The following is a 25,367-nucleotide window of genomic DNA, read 5'->3' as shown; positions in this document are numbered from 1 at the left end:
GTATATATTATAGCTTCCAGTTTTCTGTTTTTATGGGACTCCTGAGTGTGTGAAAAGAATGGGTCCCTGATTCTTGTGCCTTCTCTTGGGCTTTTTTCCTTTTGTTGGTTTGCCTTGTCCAACTTTGATGTGATGGTTTTGTTTTATCTTATTATATTTTATTTTGCTATGTTTTGGTGTTATCTCTTAGAAATCTGTTCTTTTGTAATTAGAGACAGAAAGGGATTGGATTCGGATGGGAGGGGAGGTGGGGAGAACTAGGAGGAGTAGAGGGAGGGAAAATTGGAATTAGGATATACTATATGAGAAAAGAATCTATTTTCAATAAAAGGGGAAATTAAATTTATTATTGTATATTTTCTGTGTGCGCACACACATGCACATACATAGACACACACATGCTGTGTGCATGTGACTGTCAAACTTGCAGGAATGTTTTTTCCTTCCATCGTGTGGTTTCAGGGTATCGAACTGAAATAGCGAGGCTTGATGGCAGGTGCTTTTACTTGCTGAGCTGTCACACAGGCCTAAAGTATTTTATTTTAATAACACATAGTTTGCATTATTTATGAGGTGTTATTCATGTGTGATATATGTATATACATACACACACACACATATAGGTAGTAATTAACAGAACAATCAATGTTTCTGTTACCTTGAATTTTTACCACTTTTTTATGGTGATGACATTCAAAATTCTCTCCTCTGGCTAACCTAGGGGTACTCAGAATGGAGAGAGTGGAAAGCTGGTGGAATAGACCAAAGCTGCTTAATGGTGTGTACTTTTTTGTAGTACTGATGTTCAACTTAATCCTTAATTTTGCTGAATATCATCATCCTTTAATTCCAGATTCAGTGTGCCTGCAAACATTTTCATTTTAATGGTCTAATGCTGTGGGATGTTCTGTATGGCAAATGTGTTGCTAATTAGTCAATAAATAAAACACTGATTGGCCATTGGCTAGGCAGGAAGTGTAGGCGGGACAAGGAGGAGAATAAAGCTGGGAAGTGGAAGGCTGAGTCAGAGAGACACTGCCAGCCGCCAGGATGACAAACAGCATGTGAAGATGCCGGTAAGCCACGAGCCATGTGGCAAGGTATAGATAAATGGAAATGGATTAATTTAAGCTGTAAGAACAGTTAGCAAGAAGCCTGCCATGGCCATACAGTTTGTAACCAGTATAAGTCTCTGTGTTTACTTGGTCGGGTCTGAGTGGCTGTGGGACTGGTAGGTGATAGAGATTTGTCCTGACTGTGGGTCAGGCAGGAAAACTCCAGCTACAGTCTAATCTTTTGCAGTGGGAAAAATTAATTACTGTAGTGGTTTGAAAGAAAATGGCCCCCCAAAGGGAGTGGCACTATTAGGAGGTTGGCCTTGTTGGAGTAGGTGTGGTCTTGTTGAAGAAAGTGTGTCACTGTGGAGGCAGGTTTTGAGGTCCCATATGTGCCCAAGCCACACCCAGTGAGACAGATCACTTCCTGGTGCCTGCAGCTCAAGATATAAGAACCCTCAGTTCTTTTTCCAACACCATGTCTGCCTGCATGCTGCCTTGCTTTCCACCATGATGATAATGGACTAATGCTGTGGGATGGTCTGTATGTCAAATGTGTTGCTGATTAGTCAATAAATAAAACACTGATTGGCCATTGGCTAGGCAGGAAGTATAGGCGGGACAAGGAGGAGAATAAAGCTGGGAAGTGGAAGGCTGAGTCAGAGAGACACTGCCAGCCGCCACGATGACAAACAGCATGTGAAGATGCCAGTAAGCCACGAGCCATGTGGCAAGGTATAGATTAATGGAAAATTTAAGCTGTAAGAACAGTTAGCAAGAAGCCTGCCGTGGCCATACAGTTTGTAACCAATATAAGTCTCTGTGTTTACTTGGTCAGGTTTGAGTGGCTGTGGGACTGGCAGGTGAGAGAGATTTGTCCTGACTGTGGGCCAGAAAGGAAAACTCTAGCTACAGACTAAACCTCTGAACTGTAAGCAAACTACCCCCAATTAAATGTTTTCCTTTATAAGAGTTGCCATGTTCTTGGTGTCTCTTCACAGTAATAGAAACCCTAACTAAGACAATCACCTGTGCTTACATCCTTTGTAGCCACCATTTTCCCATCGATTTTCTCCTCTTCTGGATTCCTTGCCATCCCTCAGTCTGATTCAGATGGAAGATCTAGATCCCTTCATAATAAGCCCAGAAATGGTCCAGCAGCAAAGACAGTCGGCCAAAATGAGCCTAGCTGCCATCAGCAAGAAAGTCTATGACTCTGGTGGACAGTCAGGATTAGCCACTCTATTTGAGACCCATCTCCCTTTAGGGCAAAGAATATCTGCTTCTCCCTCTCTCACTGAGTTCTGGCCAGGACTACTTTAAATAAAACTGTACCCTATTTGGAACCACAATGTCTCAGCCTATGACCAGCCAAATCTAGCTCTCACCCATACCCTTTGAGGACTGTTCCAGACTGTACAAAGTCCAAAAATCACCCCCCACCTCCTTCCTGTCTCTTTTTAGGGTCCAGTGTTGGTTGGGGTCCAGCCCCAGTCCATCATAAGGTCCCTTGAAGCGGGGGAGTGAGGAATTGAGAAATGCTAGATAGGAAATATAGAAGTAGATGAAGAAAAAGAGACACAAGATAGCTTCAGGAGGTCCCTGGGTCAATATCCAGCAGCCTCAAGTTTATTTCTAATGGGCTTTTTATACACTAGCAAGGGGAGAGGGAAAAACCTCCCCATTTCAAGATCAAAGCACAACATACAACCAAATGTAGACCCTTCAAAACACCTGGTAACCATGCCTCACGGCAAAGCTTCTTGTGATTAGGCCTTGAAGTATAAGACATTGGGTAACTATGTCTTTACACCTTATTATGCATCGTTGGAGAACAACATAAACTCTGACTCTCTGACCTTGAATCAAACCACAAGTTGGAATCTTTGTGGGCTCCCACAGTCTTTGACCTCCAGCCTCCCACGATGGAGTTATCTGAGGCTGGGTAGACCTGCAAATCCATAGTTCCCTCCTCTGACAGATTCTCACTCAGGGGTGTGAATGATGGTGAACCATACTAGACCATACTGCCTTCCATAGTCCCAGAGAACACATCTCTCCAGAGCTTTTTGTGAAAAATGTATAGAACAGAAATGACAAGACAATATATACATTTCATAAAATAAGTAACTTCTCCTGTTTCAATTTCCATCTGAACAATGGTGTGGGAAAATGATATTATATACAAAATATATTTAAAAAACAAAATGGTTTCTTTCTAGCATTTGTGGTTTTATACCCACGTCTTTGAGAACTAAAATCTCAACACCATAGCCTTGGATTTGGGAGAATTCAGGAAGTTCTCCCGAGAGCTCTAGATGTATCTTGAAACTTCAAATGGACCAAAAGATCTGTCTGACCATGGTGTCATAGTGCCTGAGCCTACTGGCTGATCAAGAAAAAGTGTGCTCCAGGCCCTCCAAGACTTTCCCACTTCCCTTGCTCTGTGTGAACACTCATTTCAACAACCCTACTTTCACAAACCCTGAAAAGAAAGACAGAACCTAGATACTCAACTGTACAGAGAGTAAAAAAAAAGAAACTCCAGACCTGTTCTTGAGTGTAGATAGTCAAGCCAAGCTTGAGAAGAGCCACCAACAGAGCAATGGGGGAAACACTCCCATCGAATCTGGCTACATCATGGAAGTTTGATTAAGTGTTCCTATGAGGCTCCACCTGCCAGCAACCTGGGAAATGCTTTTCAGTTCATTCATAAAGGAGAGGCAATATCTGAGACTTGTTAAAACTCAAGACCTCCATCCTTTGTACAGTAGTAGTTTCTTTTCTAGAACTTTCTTTCCAAGCATTCTTGTTCTTTGTAGAGATATACATTCTTTTGGTCCATCTCTTGCCTCTTTTTGTTGCTTCAGCAAATTCTGTCCACAATAAATCACACAAGTAACCGGATGAACTGAGAAATCTAAACTGTATTTTAAGGATACCTTTGAATCCCATTTATAAAGTTAGCCGGGAGGAGTAGAGTTCAAGTTTGGAGGAAGAAAATACATATTAGGGCCCTTGGGATTTGAAGTTCGAAACAGGTAGACAATAATTCTTTGAAGTTGGTTGGTCCTACAAATCTTGATCAATGTTTAATGCAACCTAAAAGAAAAATACAGGGTAAATAAACTTTACTACAATGAAAAGACACAAAGAAAAGAAAACAGAGCTTAAGTAATATCAATGTGATCCTGTAAAGGAAGTTTTCTGAGTTCCAGATTATTTTAGAAGAGTACCCAAGTAGTATATAATTATACTTCATGTTCCCAAACGAAGTCTTATCCTTGTCTTTCTCATCCTTCCTAAGAGGCACAACCTTTCCAGAGCCACCTCCCTTTGGGAGCAGAACCCTTGTCCTGTTGATTGTGAGCCTTGGCCTTTAAGGGTGTAGTCATGTCTCCAGTTCAGGCACCTCTTACTGGAATTTCTAGTGGTTCCTTCACAGATGGACCTTCACATGCTGCATTCATTCCTCAACAGCATGCTCCCTTCCCTGGCTCAGTGAACACACTGGTTGCTGAATTTGAATCTTCTGCATGGCCCTCCCATCCCTACCAGAGCTATACCATACATAAAGTGGGTTTGGGTCATGTGCATATCTCAGAGTCACCTGAAATTCAACATCTCCATGACTAAAGCCTCCCTGTTCAAAAACCCTTCTTCCTCTTTTATGTTCACCAACTCATCCAATGATAAGACTCACAGCTCAGCTGTTCGAGACAAAAGGCTAGGATTCATTCTTTTTTTTTATTTAATTTTTTTTATTTTTATTTTGCAATACAATTCAGTTCTACATATCAGCCACGGGTTCCCTTGTTCTCCCCCCTCCCGCCCCCCTCACCTTCCCCCCAGCCCACCCCCCATTTCCACCTCCTCCAGGGCAAAGCCTTCCCCGAGGACTGAGATCAACCTGGTAGACTCAGTCCTGGTAGGTCCAGTCCCCTCCTCCCAGGCCCAGCCAAGCGATCCTGCATAGGCCCCAGGTTTCAAACAGCCGACTCATGCAATGAGCACAGGACCCGGTCCCACTGCCTGGATGCCTCCCAAACAGATCAAGCCAATCAACTGTCTCACCCATTCAGAGGGCCCGATCCAGTTGGGGGCCCCTCAGCCATTGGTTCATTCTTAACACCCTCTCTCTATCTCTTAAACCAAACTCTAGTCCATTCTGGTCACCTCTGTGCTCTCTAGCCCTGGTCGTCTTGCATACAGATGACAGTAACCACTGCCATGTGGTCTCCCCTTTGAATACCTACTTCACTCTAACTCTCTACCTGATAAAAATCCTTATATACTCCCAATAACTCCCTCTGCTCCTAAGTCCCATCTGTCTAAGTGACATGCACATGTGATCTGACACTTTCCTCTTCCCTGCCTTTAAGTTTTACCATGATCCTAGCCCTGGGAAGCTCAACTCGAACCCTGGGTGGTTTGGCTGCTTTTTGCCTTCTCTAGTTCCAAATCTCCTTGCTTGGTCTCTTATAACCCCTTCCCAATGACACATGGCTCAAAGGAATGGAACTGTTCATTGATTGTAGCTCCCTGCTGCGAATGGCTCTTGAAAACTCCTAAATTCATCTTTTTCTCTACTTCCAACAGCCAACATTAAATATTGCAATTCTGTGTGGTTCCTCCCGCTCCAGCCTGCAGGCCTTCTCACTCTGTACACTCTCCTTAACACCTTGCTCCCTCCCTTAGCTCAGTTAGCACCTGTGCTCTTTCTGGATTACTACCAAATCTACTCACACCTTCTTCCCCATTCTCCTCCCTGGTTGTAGTCAGATGCTCTTTCTAAAGTGCAGCTCTGATGAGATAAGTCTCCCACTGCCTGAAGGAAAATGTCTGAGGCCCAGAGCAGGAATTACAAGTCCTTTCAGGGTCTGGCCCCGACTGTCTCCTGACCTCCTCCCTCATTGCCCTAAGCACCATTCTTTTCTCTCTCCTACCTGGGTCTTTACCCTTCTTACGATTTCTGCCTGAAATTCTTTCTACATCCAGGTTCCTCTGTCCTCATCATGTCCCACCCTCTCAGTGCCCACAGAATGAAGTAACAAGATGTGCCTCTTCTAGTTCGCTTTCTTTTTGTTGCTGAGACAAACACCATGGCCAAAGGAACATGGAAGGAGCGGGCTATTCAGCTTATACTTCCAGATCACAATTCATCACTGAAGGAAGCTGGGGCAAGAACTGAAGCAGAATCCATAGAAGACTAGACTAGGCCAGACCACTATTTACTGGCTCGTTCCCTCACTTTCCTTGTTCCTTATTCAGCCCAAGCCCACAGCAGGCTGTACTCTCCTATATCAATTAGCAATCAAGAAAATGCCCCCCACAGACATGCCCACAGGCTAATCTGATTGAGGCAATTCAAATTCATTTCCAGGTGTATCAAGTTGATAACCAAGATTAGCCATCACATTGCCCTCCTGGTAGGACAATGCCCCTGCTGATCTGAGTGAGCTATTCATGGATCTTCTTTCAGTCATAAACTACACTGGTATGGCCAGTAGATTTCCTGGTCATTCTAATGATAAGCACTAGATTCACTCTGGTTGTATTTTTCTTCTAGGCAAGAAACTCCATGAGGTGAAAACTACCTTATTGCCCACTATATCAGGTACAATGCCTGACACACAGACATCAAAACATGCTTGTTAAGTAAACATATTCACTTACATACTGAATGATTCTTTCTCTATTGAATTTAAGGATTGTGTATTTCAAAAAAATATTTCACACATGTATTTTTAAGAGGTTTTGATGGTTCCAAAATCTAACTGTAAAATACACAGATACAGATGATTGGATTTAGATAGAAGCATAGGCAGATATGATGCTATAGATGTAAATAGAGATATGCCACTTTCTGGCTCATTGACAGGCAGAGCACCAGTTAAAAATCTGGTTAATGGGGCTAGGAAAGTGGCTCCACGGTCAAGAGCACTGGATGTTCTTCTAGAAGACCTGAGGTTGAATCCTAGCACACCTATATGGCACTCACAAACTTTTGTAATTCCAGTCCCAGGGGATCTGGTACCTCTTCCAGCCTCCACTGACACTGCACAAATATGGCACATAGATATATACATACAGTCAAAATACTCATATACATAAAGGTAAAATTTTTTAAAAAATTGGTTAGCACACACACATTTGGTCTTCTTTGTATGAAGGAAAAGTACTATTTGCCTACCCACTTCATATATACTAGACTTTATCAACATGAAACATAATCTGTTCTGGGATGACACATCTTGATACTTACATCAGATAACATTGGCTCATCAAGCTCTTCCACTCTGCTCAAGTTAGGTGCCCCATACCGATCACTGATTTCAGCTAAGGTTTTGCCTGAGTCCACTGATTCCTACAGTCATATAAAAATAAGTTTTTACTTTCAAATGCCTTCAAAATTAACATGCTATTTTTCTTGCAATTTTGATATAAAATTTCTGAATTAAGCACCCAAACTCAACATTGTTAATTATTAGAATTCACCAATGCCTAGTAACAAAAGAATTCTAGTAAGAAGCACTAAAAGTTATTTTTAATGCATTTAGATTTTCAAAATGCATAATTTGTAAGTAATTCTATGTGCTTCAAAATATACAAGTACATACTGCATGTCCAAATTTTATCCACCTTGAGGGTTAGTTCAAAGCACCATACACCTGCAACTTATCATTAGACTATCCATTTGGACTGTCACTTTTATTGGGTTTTGGGGTTTGTTTTTGTTTGTTAAAACAGTCTCACTATGTAGCTTTAGGCATGCCAGGAATCACAACTCTCCCTCCTCAGGCACTGTGATCACATATGTTCTCCACCGTGCCCATCCTAGACCAGCAGTATTGACAGTGCCCTTATTCAAACTTTAGCCACTGATACAAAAAATAAAGTTTATATTCTAAAGCATGTATTCATTTCACATAACACACATTCCTTCTCACCTCTGACAGTATGGACTCCTCACCCCTAGCTATGCCCTCCATGTTCATATCCTAGAAAAAATTAAGAATATTTTCATTTTTATTCCATGTTTGTTTTTCAAGAATTTTTATTTTTATAAAGTGCTATGATCAGTTTAACAGTAAAAACAATGTCAGTTTCTAAGGAGTGATCAGAATATAGTGTACACAAAGCAATGGACCAGTTTCATTTATTACTATATACTAATAGGAAATAACTATCTAAAATTAAATAAAACTCTTTCAAAATGGGCTTACCAAAGGTGGAAGGCAAATCTCAGTTGCTGAAGATACCATGCTAAGATTCTTCAGAGACAGAGCCCTGAGCTGAAACTGACTTGAGTGCCTTTTTCTCTGGGGACAAGTTTGGTGATACCAGAAGGTATCATGAGAGCTTCCAAAGAAACAAAGCAACCAACAGTCCTAGTCATGATGCCCATGAGCCATGACAACAACCAGCATTGCACCATAACCCTAAGGGTGCAGTGGTGGCATGCCTACCTTAGTGGTAATCAAAAACTCTCCAATTGGACTTAAGATCTGGTTAACAAGAGTGGCATCATGCTTGGTACTGGAAACCTAGGTAACTACTCAGGTCAAGCAAATTGGTGGATCTTGAAGGAGAACCTACAACCACTTTACTAAATCCACATAATCCCTAACTACACTCTAAGTATTTGTCCTTGTACTCATAGATAAATGTAGTCCTCACCCCTCTGTGGAGGCCCACAAAGGTTTCCTACTGAGTTCTGAGTTTGCTATACCCAGCAGAGCTGCATTAGAGAATTGCTTGACCATGTGCATGGTTTCGAGGTGATTGGAAGGATCTACACATGGCTGAGCTAGGGAGAGGTCTTTTGCTCCACCCCTTGGCATTCCTATAAATAGCCCTTTAGAAGAGACAAGAGGGGCCAGTGGATTGGGATCCAGGCCCTCCTGAGGCTCTCCTGTGTTTCTATCTGTTTCTCTCCTTTCTATCCTTCTATCTAAATCTCTTATTCCTCCTCAAAAGTACCCTGGAGAAAAATGTGGGAGCCAGTCTCCCAGCTGGCCTCCCACAGATGGCACCAAGAACAGGGGCCAGGGACTTGGCAAAAGGAGTGTCGGGGGTGTCACAGGTATAAGGAGGCATGCTTGATAAGGAATTAAAATATAAAGGCGATGGTATTTTATTCTCAGGAGTGAAAATTAGGTGGCAGAATGCCAAAGTTGAAAAGTGAACCTGCAGTGCATATTTCTCTCTAACTAGGTTTCTTTCCTTTTTTTCTCTCTCTTGATTTCTACCTATAAAAATTAAGAAAAAAATGTAAGGTAGAATATAGGAATATAGTGTAAGAAGAAATTTAGAATAAGAGTAGAATTAGGAATATTGGGTAAAAAGAAACTTAGAGTAAGGTAGAATAAAATAAGCAACAAGACAGAGGAACTATGTCCTTGATTTCCAACCATGGAACTATGAATGTAAACTTCTGGGGAAGAATCAGAGAAAAATCTATCAAAGATGAGAGAAATGAGCAGAAAAGGATTCCTGTAAAAAGCTTTTGGACTGTGGACAACTTAGATTTAAGTCCTGAGCTGCAGAGGAAAGAATTTCCCCTAAGGTGGATGTAGTGGTGTTTGCTCTGCCCACGACCCTGGATATATGGTCCAAAGGAGGCAGTGCTTGCTGAAGTTGCATGTAACCTCTGATAAAGAGATGGAGAGGGGACACAGCCCCTTCTCCCGGGTCCTGGCTGTGAGGTGGATTTGCTCCCCATCAGATCAGAGGATGACTTCTGCTATCTACTCTTTTCTGTAGTTGTGAATGTTTTTTCTCGATGTATATCTTAATAAATTCTGTTACACATTTAATAGACTCACGTAGATTGATCTTAATAAGTGGCACCCATGTGACGAAAAGACCCCACACTCCCTGTAGCTTGTGACTGCAGCAGCTATGGCAGCAGCAGCAGCAGGTAGGCTCAGAGGCTTGTGTGCTCACTGCAGGTCAACCACGCTACTGAGAGTTACTTGGTCCCAACCACATGGATCTGAGCCCCTCATGTCCCTGCTGAAGCTACTTGCATGACCTAAAGTATGCAGGCAGCTGCTGGTGAGTTTCTCTGCCCTGCAGAGCCCATGCAGCCCAACCTCCCAGGAAGGGCCTGGCCCCTACTCAGGTGACTAGCTACATACAGCAGCCCGGTGCCTGTAGGCCAGTCAGCTCACGAGGTGTGTAAGTCAATCACTCTCTGGCCAGGTAACTCACAAGGCAGCACTAGGTGCCTTTCTGTTTTTGTGCTTTTAGTGACAGGATTGGGTCACAGTTCCCCACCTATTTAGAGATTACCAGCAGACTGTTCCTTTACTTTTAAAATTGTTCAGTGTAGCAGCTGCCAATTCTAAGATACCCTGGGATGCTGTGCTCTGCCCTTAAGAGCACACCTGCCCACCCACCCACCCACTTCCACCACTCCGGCTGAGTCCGGTCACGGTGACACGCCCCTGCCTGCCGTCAGCTCTAGAGTGGCTCAGGACCCCATGGCACTCAGCTACCCGAGAGCCGCCACAACACCTCTGTGCATCCTCCCCTCCCCAGTGGCTTACGCTGCTGTGTCCTGCAGCACTCAGCTACCCACAGGCTGCCATCACAGACACAGCCACGCATCCTCTCCCCAGCGGCTCACACTTCTGTGTCCTGGGCCAGGGATCTGCCACCCCTGCCCACTGTCACCAGCCCTATAGCACCAACCAGACAGGTGGCTCCTGCCAGGTGCATACCTGTGCCTGAGGGCTTCCAGCTCATTGGTGTATTGCCTCATTGTTGTGTATAATCTGTTGTGGTCCCAGCAACCCTTCCTAGTACTCAAGGGTTGCCTGAGTGAGCACTTAAATTCACAAGAGCCATTCAGGGACCTCAGTCAGTTTGCACCAGACCTGCTTTAGCGCTACACCAGTGACACCTGCTTGCTGAACAGCCTACTACACCCAAAAACCATTGCAAGGACCAAGGAAACCAGTTTTTCATTCCAGGTAAGAGTACTTGATAATTTTACACTTTAAAACTGATTAATAAATAAACAAATTAATAAAATTTCCTTTACAAATTTTGAATATTTCTCAAAACATGGCAGAAAATAGTACTTCACAAGGATTTAAGAATTTTTTTTCCTTGTATGACAAATGAGATTTTTCAGGAAATATACAACCTTCCTGGGACTTATTTGGTATACATCATTTTGGCATTTACCATAATAATTCACATAGCATTGAAAAACTAGTTTAATAATAATAACGAAGATGAGTCATTATTGAGACTGAGACAGGCTTTGCAAGGTAGCAATGAAGATTTACATAAAAAGATTCTTGGAATCTTCTACCCAAAAATTACAAGGTACTAATAAAGACTTGAATAAACAGATTCTTTCTCTGGAATCTGCTAACCAGGATTTACAAGGTAGTAATAAAAACTTACATAAAAAAATTATTTATCTGTAATCTGCTAACCAGGATTTACAAGTTAGTAATAGAGACTTACATAACAGGCTCCTTAGTTTGGAATCTGCTAACTTACTACAAGAAATTCAGTCCATTAACAATAAATGTACAAACGGATTTGATTTTATTGATAAGAAATATGAATACTTAATGGATAGAACAACAGCTCTCCAGGGTGATGTTGTCACTGCTCAGACACTTTATAAGGAAGAAAGATTATCATTAACTGATAAAATAAGGTCTATGGAATCATGTGTTTCAGAAGAACATAAAAGGTTGCATGATTCCATGAGAAATCTGGAATCCCTTGCAACAGAGGAGGTTCACTCACTAGGACAGACCCTAGGTGCTCATTTGCAAGCCCTGGAAGAAACTCTCAGTAAAAATGACAAGGGACCTAATAAGCAGAAAGGCAAGACCATACAGCTCATAATATCTCCAGATGGCTCTCATACAATGGCTTATCCTGTCATCATCTGTGAGAGGCCAGCAGATGATAGACATCCTGAGCAATGTGTAGAACATACATTACAACCTATTCCAATGAGAGATTTTAAAAAATATGAAGGAAACGGTAGTCACGTATGGCATACACTCAACATTTGTAAGACAAATGTTAAATTTGTAGTTTACCTCAAATAGAATCATACCAGATGACTGGAATCAGTTAGCTTCAGCTGTTATAGAATATAGCCAGCAGTTGTAATGGAAAAACTGGTTGAAAAAGGAGGCAAGGAATCTGGAACAACAAGGTAAGATCAGAAGTTATGAGATTTCCCAAGATCAAATCCTTGGTGAGGGATGTTTTGCTGATAGGAATGTGCAAGCCACTTATGATGAGCATACAATATCCCTATGCCATACAGCAGCACTAAATGCTTGGAGAAAAAATTTCAGAACCAGGAAAACCAACTGAGGTATACCCAAAGATATTCCAGGGACTGCAAGAACCTTTTGCTGATTTTTTTTTTTTTTTTTGCAAAAGCTGACCACAGCTTTAACAAAAGTTTTGTTAGATAAAGAATTAAAACAAGTGTTAACTGGGTCCTTGGCATTTGACAATGCTAATACAGAATGCAAAAGAATACCTATGCCATTAAAGGTCAGATCAGCTCCTTTGGAAGAATGGATTCAGTATACAATCAGTGTTGAGTCTCTTAACCATAGTAATGAGGCTTGGACAGGAAAGGTAATTTCCAGAGGTGAAAGAAGGCCCCAGATTACCAAATATTTTAACTGTTGTACATCAGGTCATATAAGTAAAAACTGCACATAGGGTGCTCCTAGAAATATTCCTTGTAGAAATAACCCAAAACAGAAGACCCCAAACTTCTGGATTATGTAGAAGATGCAGCAAAGGCCAACATTGGACCAATGAGTGCAGATCAATAATAGATATACGAGGCAACACTTTACCAGTGGGAAACACCTCAGGGGGCCTCTTGCAGGCCCCCAAATCAAACATGGTCCAAACATTTCCAGCCACTGTGGAGGAAATTCCTCTCCAGGACAATTAAATAGCCCAGTGTCTAATGTAAAGAATGATATTGCACTGAATGATAGAACAGCTCTGATAGATGAATCAAAAGTTCCAAAGAACACAGTGAAACAAATATTTTGGCAGACTTCCATAAATAAAGACCAAAGATTAGAATTGGAATTAATGGCATTGTTCTGGAGGGCCTGGTAGACACAGGTGCAGATGTGACTATAATTACACCAAAATCATGGCATACGAATTGGCCTCTGCAAGAGGGAGCTGTCCAATTTCTAGGGACTGGAACCCTATCTCAGATAAAACAGAGTTTGACATGGGTTGAATGCATAGGGACAGAAAGAAAGAGGAAGGCCGGAGCCATATGTGGCAAATGTAGCAGTGAACATTTGGGGACAAGATCTGTTACAGCAGTGGAATACTCAGATTAAAATTCCTACAATCTCAGAAAGGGAATATAGACCAATGCATGTTTTTAGGAATAATACTATACATACTATAAAAAAACAGCAACCAACTGTTCAGGCTGTACATAAATAGAGCACAACTGCTGTTGAACTCTCAGAAGTGCCAACAGCCCTACCTTTAAAATGGCTAACTCTTAAACCTGTTTAGGTTTGACAATGCCCTTTGACAAAAGAAAAACTACACGCTTTAGAACAGCTGGTTCAATAGCAGTTAAATGCTCAACACATTGAAGAATCTACCAGCCCTTGGAATTCTCCTGTTATTTGTTATTAGAAAAAGGTTTGACAATTGGAGAATGCTGACAGATCTGAGAGCTATTAATAAAGTAATTCAGTCTATGAACTCCTTACAGACTGGGATGCCCTTGCTTTCTCTACTACCCAAAGAATGGCCTATAATAGTTACTGACTTAAAAGCCTATTCTTTACCATACCTTTACAAGAAAATGATAGAGAAAAATTTGCCTTCACAGTACCTAATTATAACAATTCCCAGCCAGTCAAGAGATATCAATGGAAGGTCCTCCCACAGGGAATGAAACAACCCTACCCTGTGCCAATACTTTGTGCAGAAACCGTTGGAGATAATTCATGTGAAATTGCCACAATCCATAATTTATCATTATATGGATGATATTTTAATAGCTGATCCAAAGTTAGAAACCTTAGAAAGCATGTTTGAAGAAGTAAAGAAAGTTTTGCCTCACTGGCAAAATCAAATCAGAGATCTTTTCTACATAAGTTTCTTACTTGGTTTATGTGGCAGAAATATCCATTCTAATATAATATCTTCCCTCTCCACCAAAATCCCTGTGGGGAAATGTCTGGAGGGGAGTATGACCAGAATGCATTTAAGTTCTGGATTCACATGATCCACATGCACTTCTTGTATTTTCTTTTCTACTAGAGTCAATTCTTTCTCAGCTTCAGCTGATAATTCTTTTGGACTCAAAAATCTCCTGTGGTAAAAATGGCAGAGGTGGCACACACCTTTAATCCCAGCACTTGGGAGGCAGAGGCAGGCAGATCTTTGTGAGTTTGAGGCCAGCCTGATCTACAAAGCGAGTTCCAGGAAAAGTGCAAAGCTACACAGAGAAACCCTGTCTCAAAAAAAAAAAAAAAAAGCTTGACTATAGACCATGTGAACAGAAGTTTTCTCCTAGACCCAGAAATGCTGTTTGTTCATAACAGTGTGACCATATAGAGAAAGGCAGTTTGGGAAATGTAGTCCATAAAAGAGATACTGGTACTGCACTGTCCAAATACTCTGTGTTTTCAGTGGTTTTTAAGCTCAAAATGCTATTTTTTTTTCCACAAGCTTTGTTAACTTGCCTCCTGGGAATGAGAAACAGGTAAACAGTTTGCCTGTCAGGTGGGAATTATTTGCTATGAAAAAGCACAATGGTAAAGTGAATATAAAACAGGCATTTCTTATAGTCTTCAAGGACAAGGTATAGTGTAAAGAACCCATGGCTTTAAAAAATTAAGAAGGGGAAATTGTCCCCTCAGAAGCTTACTGGCTGCCTGAGTTTGATATGATGTGTGGAAGAGAGAAATGTCAGCTCCAATGATGCTCCTCCAGAAGAACTGGAATAACTTTCAGAATGATATTAAAGCTGACCATGAACTCTGAACTTTCAGAAATAAAGCACTATTGAGTTCACTTATAATTTTACTATGGTAACTCATGATTTGCATACTGTCTGTCTTGCTGAAAGAAAATAAGTTAGTTCTGTTAAGAGATTCTTCCTAGATGTTTGCTAAAGTTTATAAAATAGTTCTATAGAGTTTCTTTTTGAATATAAGTTTGGTAAATAGTTCTTCTAAGAAATCTCTTCTAGATATGTGCTAAAGTTTGTAAAATAGTCCTATAGTTTCCTTTTGAATATAAGTTTATAAAAAGTGTAAATGTTGAATGTAAGTCTAAATGTTGACTGTAAGTCTATAAAAAGTGTAAATGTTGAAAATATAAATGTTAAATGTAAGTTCATACTAGAATTGTTTTTATTATTTCATCAATTCAACATCTGTCTAGTCTGGACAAAGTAGATAACATTAATTTTTAAAAGATAAACCAAATCAATCACATTAGAAGCATCTTGAAATTTTTATTACTCTTTTACCTTCAGATATATTTGAATACTTTATATGATAGCTTAAAACATAATTTTTATGATCTCAGTGGCCCCTGGAAAACTTAAGGTGTTATAATTAGGGGAGCTTTTCTGTCTTTTTCCAAAAAGTTTCCACTCTGTCTGTTTCTGTTTAGAAAGCAGTAGGCCTCCTGCAAAGGGGCAAGCCTCCCACAATCGAGTTATACAGAAATTCTACTGCTGTGCTAGGGACACATGTATAGATGAGGTACTAAACAGCTAGAAGTGTTTTTATAATCAGCATGGGTTTTTGGTTACTTGAGTGGATACTTTGAAATGATTTGAAATGGCTATTTTCTCCTGGGAATCAAAATCATCTCTTAAAAGTTTTATTGAGGGTTTGGGGATTTAGCTCAGTGGTAGAGCACTTGCCTAGCAAGTGCAAGGCCTTGGGTTTGGTCCTCAGCTCTGAAAAAAAAAAGACAAAATCACAATGCTGGGCAGTGGTGGCGCACGCCTTTAATCCCAGCACTTGGGAGGCAGAGCCAGGTGAATCTTTGTGAGTTCGAGTACAGTCTGGTCTACAAAGTGAGATCCAGGACAGGCTCCAAAGCTAAACAGAGAAACCCTGTCTCGAAAAAACAAAAAAAAAAAAAAGTTTTATTGAACAACTGGGGAAAAGGCTTGGTGCAGCTAAGACTGCTGTAATCACCTTAGACTCATTCCAATAAGGATATTCCATCTTTATTATCCTTTACTGGGCACTGTGAAAGCTGTGGAGATCACTGTGGATGTTTGCAAGCTCAGTAGGAACCAGGGCCAGAGCTGAGTTAAGCTCTGTACTGCCTCCTGCTAGAGGCTAGTAGCCAAAGATGGGCAACTTTCTTCTTGATAACTCCCCGAATGTATGAATGTAAAATTAATCAAGAAGGATAACCTAATGCAGGCACAGTCTATCTAAGAGGTCTGGGGGGCCCTATTTTATATCAAGAAGGGGAATTATAGAGGCCCACAAAGGTTTCTTAGTAAGATCTGAGCTTGCTTTACCCAGCAGAGCTGCATTAGAGGATTGTTTGACCATGTGCATGGTTTCTGGATAATTGGAGGGGTCTACGCTTGGCTGAGCTAGGGGGAGGTCTTTTGCTCCACCCCTTGGCATTTTTATAAATAGTCCTTTAGAAGAGACAGGAGGAGCCAGTGGATAATGATCCAGCTTCAGTGTACACATTTATAAAACACCTCCTGCACCTAAGGCTCAGGGGACATGGAAGAGGGGATGGAAAGATTGTATGAACCAGAGGATTAGGGGGGTTGCTATGAGACTGTGTCTCCTAGTAATGTCAGAAGTTACACCATAAAGTCTCACTAGCATGACTGCATAAACATGATTTGAACAAGGGCAATAATAGACATGTCAAACTAGATAGAAGAAAGCCCATGAGACCTCAACACCAAACAAAGAACTGCAGGCAACTCAGGAATGCTGAGAATAGAAGAAATAAATATTCTTCCCCAGGGAAAAGCACACTAATTGGTTGTCCAATGCTAAATGGTCAGACCTGAAAACATATACAAAAGTAACATTATGCAGACAGAGCAGGTTATATTTAGAGTATATATACATATATGCATGTAACAGTAAATAATGAAAAAAGAGGCCATGAATTTGAAAGAAAGCAAGGGAAGGCTTGGTGGGATGAAAGGAAATAGAGAAATGATATAATTGCATTACAATCTCAAAAGTAAAAGGAAAATGTATAAAAAGATACATTGTATGAAATTTTCTAAGACAATAAAAATATTATGAATTTTAAAAATGGACTGAATGAAACATTAAAATTGAAGGAAAAATTCTAGCAACTATGTAAAGCAACATTACAGTAATGTCTTAGAATATGACATTTTTAAAGAGAGCTTGAAGTTGGGCTTTATATATAGGAAGAAAGGAATGTATAATCCTAAATGAATTAACCATGCCCAAGTTACTCTCCAATTCCCAAGTGATCTCCATAGGTCCTTAACAACACTCATATGCTGCAGGGAAAATGTTCCACTCAGCATAGGACACTACTCCTGAATGAGAAGATATTCTTTTAAGTAAACCAACTCACTATGGTATCCATCTTTTCATCAGTATGACCATTCAGCAAAGTCATATGACTCATACTGGGATGAAGCATTTTGGCCGTTGGAAGATTCCTCATCTTGTGTCTGTACATATGGCCACCCTAATTACAGGGATATATGTGGTACTCTTTGGGAAAGATCATTTTATTTTTTCTAGAAAGTTCTTTTATTTATTTGGTTTTGGTTTTGGAGACAGGGTTTCACTATGTAGTCCTGGCTGGACCAACGCTTGCTATGAAACCAAGCTGGCCTTGAACTCACAGAGATTCTCCTACCTCTGCCTCGTGAATGCTAGGATCAAAGGTGTGCACCACTATACTGGCTTCTCTAGGAAGTTCTTATCCTGAATTCACACAGTAGCCCCAGGCAGTTTATATTCTTAAAGGACCACAACCTGAAACCATAAGGATGAATATTTGACACTAACCTTTCCCCTAGTTCTTTTAACTAAAACCAGAAAATAAATCTGTTCCTTCACCATGGTGAGAGCTACAACATGTGACTCTCCAGAACCCAATAGGATTCAAGTTCCTCATCCTTTGCCACAAACAAAAGCACCAGGAGGAAGGCTGAAATCAGTATCAGGCCACAGCAGGGAAAACTGTTAGCTCTTGACTCTCTTACTCCCAAGGGTCTGAGGCAAACATCCCAGAATCCAGCCCCTATTCAACTCAGGATTCTTCAAATATGTTGGAGAATGATAGCTTACACTGTGTGTCTATAGGCCAGAGCAAGGGACATGAATAGAGTCTGAATAGTGAGCGAGACAGGGATACTTTCCAGGGTCGAGATGAGCAACACTAAGTCAATGTGGACATGAAGTACAAACGTTGTGTTGACTCCAGGTCACATAGGCTTGCTATCTGAAGACAAGGGTGTGACCCTCTGGTGTGTTAATATTTGTGCGAGCTTATATACATACTCAACAAATGCTCCTTTTGCACAAGCTAACATAAGTATCTAGATGTTAAAACTAGGCACAAATATTTGAATTTATCCTTCATTATCTCACTTTTTATTCAATTCATCACCTATACGTCTCTAAAGAAATATCTTTAATCCCAGCACTCAGAGGGAGAGATAGGTGGATCTCTGAGTTCTATGTAGTGAGTTCTAGGACAGCTGGAGCTACACAGAAAAATCCTATCTCGGCAAAAAAAAAAAAAAAAATGAAACGTTTCAAATAATGGTTTTTCTCATCTAACCCACTAATAAACATATCAAATATATTTGATAAAATTTGCTTCTGATTTCAGTTTTAATTATGGATTCAATAAAGGGAGTTGCAGTTGGGTAGGGGAGATAGTAGCCATAAATACAATCATTCAGAAATCAGGCCTAGATGGCACACATTTTCAGGATATCATGAAATATTGGCTAAACTAGAGATTTGACCCTATATCCATATTACCAATGAAAATTGGCTTTTTTTCAACTAAGTCACTGCACTGTTTATTTTCATAAGGGACATGAAAATCAACCTAAGAACAGATTTTTAAAATGTAAATTCTTTTCTTGGTATATCTAACATGAAGAAAAGCAACACACTGCTGTCTCATCCATCCAAATACCTTCAAATCAGCCAACATAATTAACAACAGCTGTCTCCTGAAAAAACCATTGACAGTCTTCCTCTAGAGGCCCTTGTGGCTCAAGAAGGCACACGTGTGACTCCCTGCTGATGCCTATATGTGCTGCAACCACTGCTGTGAAACAGGGGAGCAGACAGAAAGGCTGAGGCTTGAAATCCCACAGAACAGGTGTCTGGGTTCTGCATCCGTCTGCTGGCATGGCTGGAAGAAAGAGCCTGAAGAGTCTAGACGCATCTAAGGAGCAAACACTCGACTTCAGATTACCTTATTTAATTCCTGTTGAGTTCTCTGGAGTTCTTCTGTCTCCTGCTTCTCTTTTTCTTGCATTTCCAATTCCAGTTGGAATGCCAGCTGCTGCTGAAGAATCACAAGTATTTAAATCATACGGCAATGATAAGAGAACAATAGCTAGACATCAACCCTACCACTCTTTGTGTGTGTGTTTGTTTGTTTGTTTTAGACAGGTCTTACTTATGTAGCCCAGATGGGATTCTAACTCGTAAGGACCCTCTTGCCTCCACCTCTCTAGTGCTGACATTCCTGGAACCACCACACCTGCTTATGTGTCACTTTTAAGTCCCCAACTAAATTTTTGGAAAACTAGAAAAATGAATATATTCAAATAATACTCAGCTTCTACAATGATTGATTTCCTTAAGCATAAAAAAGGGCATTTCTTTAATTGCCAAAAGTAGGAAGTGGTAGATACAGAGTCAAGTTATGTCTCTTTTGTTCTTAAAACTACAAATAAGACTAGGGTGATTTTTCTGAGATGAGATCTTTATAAGTTTGGCTGGGAGAGAACCAACTCTTGGATGCAAAGCAGTGAGTGAGAACAGTCTGATGACCATGAAAGTGTGTATCTGTAAACACCGCTGATTAACAGTATGCTTGGTTCTAATGCAGCATGCATGTCACACTAGAATAGATGTCAGCAATAAAGCCTGTCGACCAAATGGGATACAACTCCTGTTTGGGTGCAGCTCAGAAGCCAAGAATATCATGTACATTCTGCAATGGTTGAGGGAAAATGAAATCAAAAGAATAATGATATATGAAAGTTATATAACATCCAAGTTCCAGGACCTGTAAATAAAGTTTTGTTGATATGCAGCTAGGTTCATTCGATTGTGAATTGTCTATGACTGCTTTTCGATGGCAACAAAAGAGCAAAGCAGTCATTATAAAAGGTCACATGTGGTGCCACGGTGGCACTACAAATCAGATAACACTGCGCACCAATAGTGTTTGGAGTGTCATGATATCACTATGCTGTGGCAATTAAAAAATTGATACCATCACGAAAACAAAGGAGCTGGATGCAGGTGACACACACTTGTAGTTCCAGCTTTTAAGAACTTAAGACAGGAGAATCTAATGTTGGAGGCTGATTTGGGCTGATACATTGAGACCTTGTCACAAAGAAACAAACAGTAATAAAAGAAGACATGGCTGTTGACTGACACACTTTAAAGACAAAATGGGGCATGCAAGGTTTTTTACCTCAACAGCAAAATGCAATTTTGTTTTGTTCAATATAATGACACTGCACTAAAAGAATGCAACAAACATCATTCACAGATGATGCACATGTCACAATAGTCTTAACTCACACTGAAAGCAAAGGTTAAGGGTCATCAGACAGCTAAGTGGGTAAAAGCACTTGTTGGTGAGCCTTACAACCTGAGTTACATCCCCATAACCTCTGTAAGAGAAGACGAAGAGGACCAACCCCACAAAGCTGCCCTCTGACCTCCACGCATGGGCCATGGTGTGCACGTGTTCTGCTTCCCATCCCTGCATAAACCACACACACATACACCCTCACAATGATATTTCAAATTTAAAAAAGAAAGCAAATGTTAAAGATAGAAAATTTAAGATTGATTCCTCTTATCACTGCAGAATTTCTTCAAAAAAATTAAAACAAGCTTGCAAAAATATTAAGTATCTAAGTAATTTATTTGTTCTCAAAGTGAGGAATGACATTTGCCAATGTGAGTTAATTTGAACAGTGTTGATTTACATACTCAAAGATATGTGTCCCCCTGCAAAATTAGTCTTTTTAGATTGTTGGACTTTTAGTGAGAAAGCTGGATGTTAGGTCTCAAACCTGAGACAAATGGCTAACATGTCAAAGTGGACTGGGCCACCAGGTTCTCTCAGCATCCCTCATTCCCTACCTGTTAGAGAGTATGGCTGGCATACCCCACCCCCTACTCTAAATTTTTCTAGCCCAGGGTGGGGTGCCCTTCCTCCAGCTGCCCTTCTCTATATAATTCAGACATTTTGGTTACCAGGCCTTTTTTGTCTACCCTCTACTCTCCTGGCTCTCCCCTTCTCCCTCTCCTCACATGGCCCAGCTCAGGGTCATGTTCACTCCAGACTCTCACTGATGTCCCTGCCTCTGACTATACTCTACCTTTAAACTTTCTCTTCCACCATACCTAGGATCAGTAATGTCCTTCTTTTTTTTTCTTTTGTTCCTTTTTTTTTCATTCATTGATCAATTTGTTGACACTGGTGTCCACTAAAAACAAGTCAAATGCTTTTGAGAGTTATCTCTCAGCTGTTGTTGTTTTTTGTTTGCTTTCTTTATTTTATTTTTTGACAGAGTCTCACTATGTAACCCAGGCTGGCCTGGAACTTCAGATTCTCCTGCCTCTGCCTTCCCAGGGCAGGAATTATAGGGATGTACCCAGATTTTTCTCTGGCTTATTTTTAGGAATGTTCCCAATGTGCCCACAAGTTACTCCTTGAAAGCATCAGTGCTGAGTTGGAAATGACCTCAAAGAAGAAGCCAAATCCTCAGCCTCCAACTCAGACACTTCTGAGAGCACAAGAGAACACTCAACTGCTTCTCATCTTAACCCACTCCCTGTTAAGCCCTTTTGGTTCAGCTCCCCTTCTCCCATCTACTTCTGACCCCCAATCCACTTCTTTAGTTAGCCATAACATCACCTGTAGAATGTTACCATACATTCCACACCCACTGCAAATGAAATGCTTTGGGTTCAACACACAGCAGATCAGCTTTGCTGGCTAACATGGCTAGGCAAATGTCTAATTTCTAGTGTAACTAAATTTTATTCCAGTAGGGTGAAGTAGATGCAACAAAGAAAGTGAAGTCTATTTCCATAGTGAACCCATTGTCTCAGGGACAGAGAACATCTGAGACTTCCTGCTTCTCTTCAGTAGAGATAAATCAGCAGTAGAGAAGGACAGGTCCAGTGGATAGCACTGTTATGAATGTTTGGTCTCCAAATGCTACATCGTCCAGATTGAGTATCTTGTTTCAGAAATGCTTAGGACCAGAAGTGGCTCAGATCTCATATTTTTTAGATATTTACATATCTGTAATAAGATGCCTTATGTGTGGCACCCAAGACTAAACATGAAATTCAATTCTATTTTACCTTCTACCTGAAAGTAAACATATACCATATTTTAATATTTTTTATGTGAAACAAAGTTAACACTGATATTTTCCACTCCTTGACACCATGTAAGCACACAAAAATTTTCATGTTTAGAAACATTTTTAGATTTTTTTTAAGTTAGAGATGTTCAACACATAAAGTTTGGTCAACCCACTCTTCCATTCTCCTAAGGTATTATTTCAAACTTTCATCATTCTTTCCATCCCTCCTACCTCATTACTTGATTCTTTTTTTTTTTTTTTTTTTTTTTTTTTTTTTTTTTTTTTTTTTTTTTTTTTTTTTTTTTTTTTTTTTTCCAATCTTAAAATTTATTTATTTTTTTTCCCCTTTTCTATTTTAATAAAAAGGAAAAAAAAGAAAAAGGTTATAACTAACAAAAGAAAAATTATATACAAAAGTACAATGACTATATACAATATATACAAGTAATAAATGTCTAAACAATGTCTAGTCCATTTGTATTTGACAAATTCAGAGAAAATAATTTCATTATCTATCCTATTTTGTTAAGTCCAAAATGTATCTAATTCACTTTCTATCCTAATTAATCTTCAACTATAACTAACTAACCTTCAACTATAACTAATCTTCAACTCCCTCAGAGACCCAAGAAGGAAATAATATTAGCTAACAAAAATAAAAACAGAAAGTGCATGCAAGCAACTTCCAAAAAATTTGTGAGTTGACAGAAACAGCCAGCTGCCTGGACAGTCACCTGAGGTTTCTCCACAGTGTTGGGGCATCATCTTCAGCCTATAGGCTTAGCATATCTGACAGACTCATTTGTGAGGTAGGATGTACACAAGGTCGACAGTTCAACCTCACATTGGGTGAGAGCAGTCCATGTACCAGAAACACCTGAATTCCACTAGTGTCATGTCATGACTCAGGATTTTAAATTATGCCCTTTTCTTCGAAGGCAGCTGAATAGGCAGTGGGCCGATGGCTTCTGATGTGCAATGGAACAGCAGCTGAAACAGTTATTCTTGAAGAGTAACTAAGCTCACGCCTCGCAATAGTAAACTGGCATTTGACAGAGGGATGTGGAGAAGAACGGGATGTTAAGATGAAGCCATATATACACAGCCAAGAATGGACAGCTGAATTAAAAAATCATTACTTGATTCTTAAGTGTGTGGTCATGGTTGATTCTAAAGAAGATAGAAACAGTCACACCGAGTCAGCTTTCAACTTTACATCACAAGACAATACACCCACCTATACCTAGGCCACCTATGCTTTGTCTCCGAGCTCCAATAAAAGGACTCGTCCACTTGTTTTCCAGACCCATTTTCTCTTATTAATGTGGACAGAAGGTTCTAGATCATTTTTTTCTATTTTTCTAATGTCACACATTGTGCTCCATGTGTTCCTAAATCAAAACAAAACCCATTGCCTTTGCCCTCACAAACTCCCTGAAAGCATAATGCTCACTCGCCATCCCCTTTCTTATCCACTATACCCCACCCTCACCACTGTTCCTGGAATGATTGTCTGGGCTTTGAATGAGCACCAGCTCAGCAGTGGTGCTGTTGACTATTGTCCCATTGGCTTCCACAATAATATACTCCCTGGGTTGTCCATTTACCTCATGGCACTGCCTCTACACCAGAGAAGGATGGGGATACTAGGGAGAAATGTCTAAGTGACCAGAGCCAGGGAGTATTTCAGGCTGTGGGTTGTACCACACCAAGGGGGACACTGTTAACTTCAGTCACATTTGAGCTCTTTTCTCACCTGCTGAAACAAGAGTTCTTCTGCTTTGAGTCGCTCCAGGATTTCCTGCTCCATCATCGCTAATTCTCTCTCATGCTCCAACTCAATCATCTCTCTCTGTCTCTAGCAGTTGGTAAAAAGCAACAACACACAACTTATTAGAGACCAATCTGTCAATGCAATCTCAGAAGCATCTCAACTACCAGCAATAGAAGAAGAGTTAAAAAAATGATGCTCTGTTCATTTGGAAACTATACATCCATTTGGGGGAGTTTTATGCTTTAGCCAAACAAAGAATGCACAATTGAGATTATATGTTGAATACAAAGAAAAAAAAGTAGAAAAAGAAAACCAATCTACAGACAAACATGTCAGAAAAAGACAATACTGGGAATAAAATATTTAAAATTAAAACTGAAGCTTTCTTTCCATTTTCTCTGCTCTCTACATTCACATATTGTCCCAAGTGTTTATATAATAGAGATTTTTATAATAGAAAAACAAAATTGAACATAAAATTATAGACAAGATGACCCAATTATCATGCTCTTCTAATTTCCTAAAAGGAGATCCATATTTACCAATTGCTCCATGGTCACATTTTCCTTGTACTTATAAATCCACAAGGCTAAATATTCGATTGGATCCATTGGACGAACTCTTGCCACCTCTGCGAGGCCTTGAGTTAGGCATGTCCCCAGGCACCTCTGAAGGTATATCGACTCCATTTCTAACTCCTAAATAAAATAATCTACAAAAGTTTTTCATTAGAGTCAAAAATGTTCTAAGTAGGCATGGTTAAGAGTAAAGTCAAGCTAAGCAGTGGTGGCACTCATCTATAATCCCTTAACACTGGAGGCAGGCAGAGGCAAGGCAGATCTCTGAGTTGAAGGCCAGAGTGAGTTTCAAGACAGCCAGGGATACACAGAGAAACCCT

At 40.3% G+C, this 25,367-nt stretch overlaps 1 protein-coding gene across 1 annotated transcript; it reads right to left on the bottom strand.

Moving 5' to 3' along the window:
* Window positions 1–2,641: 2,641 nt before the first annotated feature.
* On the bottom strand, window positions 2,642–25,177 carry Dydc1 (DPY30 domain containing 1). The gene is made up of 6 exons (XM_052734378.1): window positions 25,012–25,177; window positions 24,452–24,553; window positions 19,539–19,628; window positions 8,006–8,056; window positions 7,321–7,422; window positions 2,642–4,157 (listed from the first exon to the last, which is right to left on the bottom strand). Exons 1-6 carry the CDS (start codon window positions 25,156–25,158, stop codon window positions 4,128–4,130), a joined length of 522 nt encoding a protein of 173 aa, XP_052590338.1. The 5' UTR covers window positions 25,159–25,177; the 3' UTR covers window positions 2,642–4,127.
* Window positions 25,178–25,367: the final 190 nt, after the last annotated feature.

Source organism: Peromyscus californicus, unplaced genomic scaffold (genome assembly GCF_007827085.1).
Source record: "Peromyscus californicus insignis strain IS unplaced genomic scaffold, ASM782708v3 Scaffold_12__1_contigs__length_115047231, whole genome shotgun sequence".
Taxonomy (NCBI): domain Eukaryota; kingdom Metazoa; phylum Chordata; class Mammalia; order Rodentia; family Cricetidae; genus Peromyscus; species Peromyscus californicus.
This window is presented reverse-complemented; position numbering and strand designations above follow the sequence as displayed.